The 9,155-nt window shown below is 38.8% G+C and overlaps 1 protein-coding gene across 1 annotated transcript in view; it reads right to left on the bottom strand.

Moving 5' to 3' along the window:
• Nucleotides 1-768: 768 nt before the first annotated feature.
• Nucleotides 769-9,155, bottom strand: part of LOC107716804 (transmembrane protein FAM155A-like) — a 182,845-nt gene continuing 174,458 nt past the window's right edge. Inside the window, exons 4-5 of the mRNA XM_016523376.1 lie at nt 4,919-5,090; nt 769-2,309 (exon numbers count right to left, since the gene is read on the bottom strand). Coding sequence (XP_016378862.1) covers nt 2,032-2,309; nt 4,919-5,090 — 450 coding nt within the window. The 3' untranslated portion in view covers nt 769-2,031. The remainder of the gene's footprint in view (nt 2,310-4,918; nt 5,091-9,155) is intronic.

Raw genomic sequence — 9,155 nt, 5'->3', positions numbered from 1 at the left:
ATAAACACTTAATATGGCTTAATGTATTAAGATGCTATTAAAATATCAATATAATGAATATGTGTATAGTATTTTCCTCCCATGCCGATTTGTGTCGATTGCAAGTGACGTCGCAGTAGAACAAAATAAAAAAATAAAGACTGCAAGTGACGTCAATTGCGGAAGCGCAAGTGTCTGAGAGTGTAAGTCTGAGAGTGCAAGTGCAAGTCTGCAGCCAGACCCTGTTGATTCATTTGGATGTTCAAAGTTTAAGAAATCTGAACACGATGCAAAATTCACTACAGATTTACACTCAAATTTCATCAAACCTGAAACCGATGCAAATTTTGCATGGGAAAAAGTTTCCCTTCATGCGAAATTCCAGATTGGGCTAACTGACTACACAGAATTTCACCGTACAAAGTAAATGTGACCGCACCTTAATGCAGACAATCTACAGATATGTACAGGGAGAGAATAAAATTACATGAAATGAATGTGCGCCATTTTATTCCTATGGCATGCATTATGTTAGCCTGCTTTACACAATTGAAATATGGCTACAAAACACTTTGTTTTTCTTTTTTAGTTAGCATACTTAGCCTTAAAGCTAGCTGTGACTGATATATGACATATGCATGTGTATCTAACATTAACGACTATTAGTCGTCCTATGAGATGGAAACACAGGTGTGAGGCCTGCTATTTCAACAGGTTCACACTGAGGCTGTCTAGAGAACTTAGTTCAACTCAAGGCTTTAAAAAAAAAAAAAAATATCAGCCCTTAACTTAGCCTCTCCTCGACACAAAGAACCAGATTCCTCAGCCCAGCCACCTGAGACGGGCCTTCTTTCTTCTCGAGATCGAGCTCCTCAACTTCCTGTTGGCATGCCTATCTCAAGGTTTGCAACAAATGAACATTGTTTTCACTGAGTTATTCATGCCACGTGAATCTCTACATGCAGGAGTGTTTGAATGCGTGTGGATGATGGGTAAGCCCTTTACTGTAATAAAGAACGATGGATCCTCTCTGTGCGATTGGGGTAATTTGTCTCGTAAGCTCTGATTGGCTGGGTTCATGCTGCCAAATAGCAATTTGGATGGTACTCGGAGTAAGAGCTCCTCTTGTTTTCAGATCGTTTGGGTTTATTTCTTTAAAACTTTAGCGAAACTCTGGTTCTAACATGCAATTACAGAATATAGTGTAGAGAATATAATATCTTACTATAATATATAAAACACGAATGGTGCTAAAAACAGATTTGTGGACGTCTTTTTGCAGATTGAGGGAACAAACCGAAGTCTGGATACCTAGACCTTTCAGTCGAGTGCTTAAGCAAATAAGCGACATTAATGTACCCAGACCCCCAAAGCTACTGACCTGACCTCACAGGAAATGACATCATACCAACAACAGAAATATCAGGCTACCTTAATAAGGTTACAGGATCTTAACGGGAGAATCTGAGTTTTGTTGGGTGTCTTGGTATTTGTCTAGGCAGATTTGTCAATGGGTAAACTGCAACAGAAACCATCGTAATGAATAGAGCAGCATTCAGAGAGTTTGTGATTACAAAGAGAAACGAGAAGAACATCTAAGTGGACACACGGACGCAAGCACAGGCACACATGCACACGCACCCGTCCATTCGCTCACATAGACACGCGCTCAGTCTTGAATATTCACTTGGATACTGTACATTTAACTCACCCGTCTCTTCCAATCCTTCCTGCACAAATACCCAAATGAAATGAAAAGAAACGTGAATTAGATCCTGTAGTCATCTAGTGCAACAGAAATCCAAACCCTACACAGTGTAAAAAACATGGTGCGAGAGAACTCCGCCCCCTAGAAGCCTCTTTCAACAAAGGCTACGGTGTTGTCCCTTATTCTTGTTTCTTGATTGGATTCGTCCAGTGTTTGTTTAGCTTTGTCAGTTTGCTTGGTTTGTTTTGATTGCATGTCCACAGTTTCTGTACCAGAGGTCCCAGCAAGTTACCCATGGTCCGTCACGTCGCTGGAATCAGCACTGTAACCGAGTGGCTATTCCGTCATTCCTCGTTGGAGGAGCTGGAGGTGAGGTTGAAGCCGGTGGGATTGTGGGATGCTGTGAGAGTGGCAACAGTATGAAGGAGGACGAGGACCAGCAGGCAGAGTTTGAGTCTGCTGTTGCACAGTCTAGAGGCCGCTGACGAGGTCAGGGATGTCCCGTGCTGACATGACGGGTGAGTTCTTTTGAGAGTGCCTTTGGAGCTGTTGTCTGCCCTGCTGTCCCATCGGACATCGCAGCACTCTGTCTCTGCGTCTGAGGGGTTGTCCTCTTGGAGCCCTGAGCCGGCAAAAGACACAAGTTAAGGGCGATGACATATGTTCACCATTAAGTAAATTCGTGTAGAATGTACTTTTTGTTCATGTTGCTTTTGTATGGTTTGGATTATTGATTTATTTATTTGATTGATAAATAATGTGAAGTGGTGTGGCCATCAAGGTTTTAAATCTATTTTCCCATTTTTTTTTCATGTATCATGAATTGTTGTGTTGTCGTAATTGTGTGTACACACATCTTAATGATTATTTTTAGGAAAAAAAGTAAATCTTTTTCAAGGTATTTTTTCTTTACGAATCATGAATTCTCAATTGTGAGTGTACACATCTTAATGATTATTTTCATTTAAAAAAAATTTAAATATATTTTTCAATGAACATTTTTTCTTTTCACAAATCATGAATTCTTAATTGTGAGTATACAAATATTAATGATTATTTTAGGAAATACGTTTTTTAATTATTTGTCAAGTATTTTATTCTTTACAAATTGCTAATTTTTAAATATACACATTTGGATTATTTTAGAACAAGAAATATAAATGTTTTTTTTTTTTGTTTTTGTTTTTTTTTTACAAATTTTCACAAATCATGAATTACTAATTGTGGGTGTTCACATATTAGTGTGTGATTTTGGAAAAAACAAGTTTTTAAATCTAATTTTCAAGGTAAAAAGTTTGTTTTCATGAATTATTAATGTACAAATATTATTAAGTGTTTGAGAGGTCTCACGACATGACATTTTACATTCTGAACTAACCTTATCTTGTCATAAAAAGGTCACATTATCTGATATTTTATGAGACTTACTGACCTTGACACACAGTCGTGAGGGTCTGCAGGGCTTCTCTTTAATATAATATCATGTTGGTTGCACCACATGACATTTTACATTCTGAACTAACCTTATCTTGTCATAAAAAGGTCAAATTATCTGATATTTTAAGAGACTTGTTGATCTTGACACAATCATGCAGGGGTCCCCTCTATGATATTATTGCTTTTGTTTTTTGATTACTCACTCATACTTCTGCATGTTGGTGTTAACTTTGTTGATCGATATTAAAGGGATAGTACAACTCAAATTTAAAATTCAGCCATCATTTGTGCACCCATGTCGTTCCAAACCCATTTGACTTTAATCCTTCTGTGTAACTTAAAGAAAGATTCTGAAGAATGTTGGTAACCAAACAGTTTCAGTTTCCATTGACTTAAATGGGAACCACAACTGTTTGATTACCAACATTCTTCAACATATTTTTTTTGTGTTCAAAAGAAGAAAGAAACTCATCCAGGTTTGAAACGACTTGAGGGTGAGTAAATAATGACAAGGGGTGAACTATCCCTTTCACAAGCAGTTCAATATTTTTGTTAAAAGATAAAGACTGACGGACGGACGGACTTAATTTTGGCGTGAACTGTTCCTTTAATATGGTCCAATATATAATTTACTTTTCCACTTGACCTTGCCACACATAAATCATTGATGACAGGTGTTTATGGTCATGTTGTGATGATGATGGAGGCATACGGTGGTGTAAAGTTTAGTACTGCGAGACCAGTCTGTGTTAAGTGGGGATACTTAAAGCAATTAAAGGGCAGGTAATTACAGTGTGACCACTCAGCCGGTCTGTGCACTACTGCTCTCAATTCCCCATTTATCATCAGTCTGTCTCATTATAGCACAAGCCTGCAGGCCATTGGGAGGCCAAAGCACTCATTCACATACACCATTCAGCATGCACCCTCTGAGATTAGGATAGGAACCTATCCTGACAAACACTGTTCAGGGCATTTGAGTACACAAGCCCTATTCCTAACATGCGGATCAGAGAAAGCCTATTTCATGCCCTTTGTATTCATACTCATGATCGGCATAATTATTCAAGTCAAATGGAGGATAATTTAAAGATGAAGTATTTATTAATCCAATGAGTCAACTCAAATTTTGTGCAAATATGGTATGATCATGTTCATTCATCCAATGAAAGTGTAAAAGCAGAAAGAAGTAGGAGGAATTGTACTTCCTGTTTCAGCCATAAGGAGGCAACAGAGACCAAGTGTTTAAAAAAAAAAATCAGCAATACCGATGGAAAATGCTGCCTACTCAGGAAATAAATGGTCCAAATCCAATGTTTGCATAACATCCTGTCTACTGTGATGCCTTAATTTGGTTGCATCCTTCGCTGTCTATGACATCCCACAATTCTGTATGTGTGTTTGGGTGGTTAGTAAAAAGATAAAAATTTAATGTTGTCTCTTTTTTTCTTAAATTTATGATTCAGTTTTTACTGAGAAATAAGCATTGTAGTCATTATTTGTCTTTAAATTTAATTTAAATTTGATCTATTCCATCAGATGTGGCATTTTGGTGCCGTGTAAGCCGGTCTGAAATCAGTTTTCTTAAAAGGTGACCTCATACCAAAACACTGTCTACCTCAATGATAATGAAAATGTCTTGCTGATATTGCTTAAAAAAATCTGTTTAATTTATTAACTGCCTAGGCAGTGGAGCAGTTGCCATTGGTTTCGGTCACAGCTAATGATTCAGTCCTCTCAAGAAGAGGAAACCACTAGTGATTTGTTTGTATGAGAAAAGGTCAAAGTGTCCACCTGTGCATATGAAACTGGGGCTTCCTCCATAGATGAGCTCATCATTGTCAGGCAATATGAAGGGACACCTCTGCTGGACCTCCAGGCAGTACTTCCTGCAGGGGATCCTGTTGCTGCAGTGCATCTGTGTGGTGTGGAAGAACTGGGCACAGAGCCAGTGTTTGTAGACAGTCTGTGCAGAGAGAAAAGTACAGAAGGAGAGCTGTTAGTGCTTCAGTCTGGGTGTCCATTGCAACTGATTACATCATCATTACCGCGGTAACAGTCATCACTTAAGCTCTCCCACCTATGCATCTTGGCAATGTTGCAGCCTTCTTCCTCTTCATCGTTTGTTTTATGTTACATTATGTATAATTTTTGTACACACCAACACCAAGTGACCAATACTACTGTCTATCAGTAATAATAGGTCGAAAAAAATTTATTTACAAACACCATGCTATCCACAATGCTTTTTAAAATTCTATACTCTTACTAGGTTATATGTCAACAACTGCCTCACTTGATTCTATGTATGTATGTATGTATGTATGTACGGATGGACGGACAGACGGATGGACGGACAGATAGATTTGTCACACTTCCATTGTTCAAACCACTATAGTTTAACAGTAGAACTGTTGTAAATGAAGTAACATAGGTTGCGGAGTAATGATTGCTAATTTATCAGTTCAAGATCGAATTAATGTCAGAATATTGTTCTTAAGGTTAGTTAGTGTTTGTTTAATTTCCAGATGTTTAATTAAATCAAAGGTTCCCTCTGAGGTCACACTTGCTTACACTTGCCCGGGTACAATTTGCATATAAGTACTCTTCAAAAATGGCGCTTTTATTCTTATAACAAACTAAAAGACATATAATTAAATTAATATATATGTTAAAAAATACATAGGTTTTATTGCATGTTAGCTTGCTTGTTTTGCTCAAGAACATGATCTATTTAAGTTCACGTGTGGTTAGAAGCATAGTTTGTGGTTAGTAATTACACATAATTTGCGATTCTGTTTGTGAATGTTAATTGAAACTTTTTAAAAGGGAAGACCAGAATTGTTGAACTATGTTGCTATCAATGAAACCTGCGTTCCATAGTTGCCTAACAATGCTTTTGGGAAATGCCTAACACAAGCAACACTGGCTTAACCAATATTGTGAGTTTGGGGCAGGACTATTTGCTTCTTGACCAATGGAAGACTTGGATGTTTGAAAACGTTATTTTTACGAGTTTGTTCAGTGACATTAGCACAGAAATTTCAGCTTTACATTAAACATTAATGAGAAGTAAACAATAAAATATTCCTCTGGGATGATGTTGAGCTCTTTTGTAGATGGTGTGCAACAGGGCTCCGTTTGTGGCCCATTATACATCTGTAGCAGCACAGCAGGCATTAAATTGGATAAATAACCATGTAAACAAGCAGTTTTGTTTTGTTTAACACCAAAACCTCCACTTTTTTCTCACTAACTAACATAAATGTGCACATTTAAACAAGAGGAAGAAAGACATCAAGCCAAAACCATTTGCTTTGACAGTTTCCTTAATGTACAACATAATATCCTACCCACTGTTAAAAGACTGAATGAATGGACCGTAATGCATTAATGGTGCTTCTATAAAAGACTGAGGAGAATCTCTGGCAACTTTTCCAGCAGCCATTATTTACAGCTGAGCCAGCATATGACATATCCTCTCTCCAATCAGGAGCCTAATGGAACAATTCTGTATTCATTTTATTCAGAGAGAGAATGACAAAAACACAGTGAAACAAGTTCAAACAAACATAAACACCTTTTCCCACATCGCATATTAAAACTGTTCTCCGAACACGCAACGGACCTGTAGCTGCAATACGTCGCTGTCAGCAGAGAGAAGAGCGCAGGCAGGTCCTCGACTCCATTTACAACAACAGCTCAGGCAATTATGAGTGCAATGAATCACTGTCTTTGTCTTAAGCACAGCGCCTTGCCTGCACACAGCTGTACATCATGTCACACCGCCATCCCCAATGAAATATTTATGTGGCGTCACTCACGTATATTCTTTAAAAAGCACATTTCCTTCCTCAGCCTTGATCCTCTACCGCTTTGGTTTGCCTGTAAGTGCTTATTAGATTTGCAGAGAGCAATCCTCTCAGCGGGTGTTTGCTAATGCCTGTTCATATAATGAATCCCTCCTGAGACAGAGGTAAAGCAGACGTTTGTGGAGGATGACAGATCACAGAGAGGGGTACAATTGCAGCCTCCTGTCTCCTCCCTGGGCCATTTCAGGCAGGCCTGATTGACATGCAAGGCAAACAGCTTTTCTGAGGTGAAATAAGCTTTTGTAGGAGTTATCTGAGGACATTGTGGTGATCTCGAGTCAGCATTAGATTTGACCTATAGTAAACCTCAGTCTGGTTAGACGCCATGTAGAATTTTAATGCAAATGAAAACAAGGCTGTGAGGGATAGACTTGCAGTCTTTAGAATGTCCGGAAAGACATTTCACTAGCTGAGCAATCGGTATGTTCTTAAACAACAGTACAATCCATTAAACATACTGAACTTATATCCCTCACAGTCTTGTTGTCATTCCTGTCAAAAATTAAATATGGCCCTACCCTGGCTAAGGTTTACAGAGGAAAAAAGCAGTGGACAACTGTATTACACATCAAAGATGTCCATGCTGCATCAATATTACTTTCGCAGAACCATACAGCATGTTTGTGTCACGGGTGTCTGCTGTGCAGGAGCGAAGGACGCGGAGACGCAGGAGATTCACGAATAACAGTATTTAATTATCCAAACAAGGGGATCCAAACTGTTATTTGTGAATCTCCTGCGTCTCCGCGTCCTTCGCTCCCGGGCAGGCAGGAACACAAACGCAGCACAAAGTACTGACGTTTAACACTGGACAAGGGAACATAGGGCAAATAACACTTAAAAAACAGGACGAAACGAGGGTAATTGACAAGACACACCTGAATCAAATGAACACAATAAAACAAGGGAGCAACTGGGTCACGGGGAGCACATGGGGACAGAAACACAACAAAACAGGAACACAAGTCTGACAGTTTGATTATTAGCATAAAGCTTTTTACCCCAAATACCATTCTTTTACCTAGTTTTCCGTTACTGAAAAACTGTTACTTTAATTACCTTGAACAAAACCAAAGAACATTACCAAGACCTTTGTCTGAAAATATAGTCAATATGCTTAGCAATTCTCATTTGCTACTTAAAAAAACAAAAAGAAAACATAAAATATTAAATCAAATTAGTGCAGAATCTACTTTGCATTGCTGTAAGGACCAGCCAAATCCAGAAAGCCAGATCAGCTAAGGGTGTATTCATACCTGTCTGTTTGGTTTGACTGAGTTGAACTCAAGTTCGTTTCCCCCCTTGGTGCGGATCTTTTGGGCAGGTGTGAATACAGCAATCGCACTCGGGTGCAGACCAAACAACCGTACCGAGACCCAGCTGAAGAGGTGGTCTCTGTCCGGGTCCAAACAAACTCTGGTTCGGTTGAATGGATGAACCAATGAATGGATGACCTTAGCACATGTGTGGTTTTGTTTACAATTTCTGGTTTACTTGCAAAAAGGACAGTGTGAAAGCGAGCCAGACCAAACAAAAAAAAAATCAACATTGTATTTAGTCCGGACCAAAGCAAGTGAATTAGCAGACTTTCCTGGTGTGAATACACCCTAAATTTCAATGTGCAGTCGAATGCGCTTGTTAAAGGGATCCTAAAATGAATCAAAATTCTCTTGATCTTTTGTCATTGTACTATAAAAACATCCTGTAAGTTTCAGAACTCAATTTTCTCGTTAGTCTAAGAACATTGTATATTAAAGCCAATCTGTCAAAACGACAGGTTGTGGAATATGCCACTTTATGATGCAATAGTGTGGCTAAGCACCACCTCCGCAGAAGATCAATGCCTGCTTCTACACCACTGCCTGTTTAGCCCCGCCCACTGATTCGTGCATGTAATTAACGAGAAATAACAAGAAAGGCTAGCTGAGTTTTAAAGGGATAGTTCACCCAGAAATGAAAAGTTGATGTTAATCTGCTTACCACCAGGGCATCCAAGATGTAGGTGACTTTGTTTCTTCAGTAGAACAAACAAATATTTTTAACTCAAACCGTTGCAGTTTGTCAGGCATACAATGGCAGTCAATGGGCTCCAAGGCTTTGAGAGTAAAAAAAAAACCATACACAGACAAAACCAAATTAAACCCTGCGGCTCGTGACGA

This window comes from Sinocyclocheilus rhinocerous, unplaced genomic scaffold, assembly GCF_001515625.1.
Source record: "Sinocyclocheilus rhinocerous isolate Xijiao unplaced genomic scaffold, SAMN03320098_v1.1 scaffold1441, whole genome shotgun sequence".
NCBI classification, from domain to species: domain Eukaryota; kingdom Metazoa; phylum Chordata; class Actinopteri; order Cypriniformes; family Cyprinidae; genus Sinocyclocheilus; species Sinocyclocheilus rhinocerous.
This window is presented reverse-complemented; position numbering and strand designations above follow the sequence as displayed.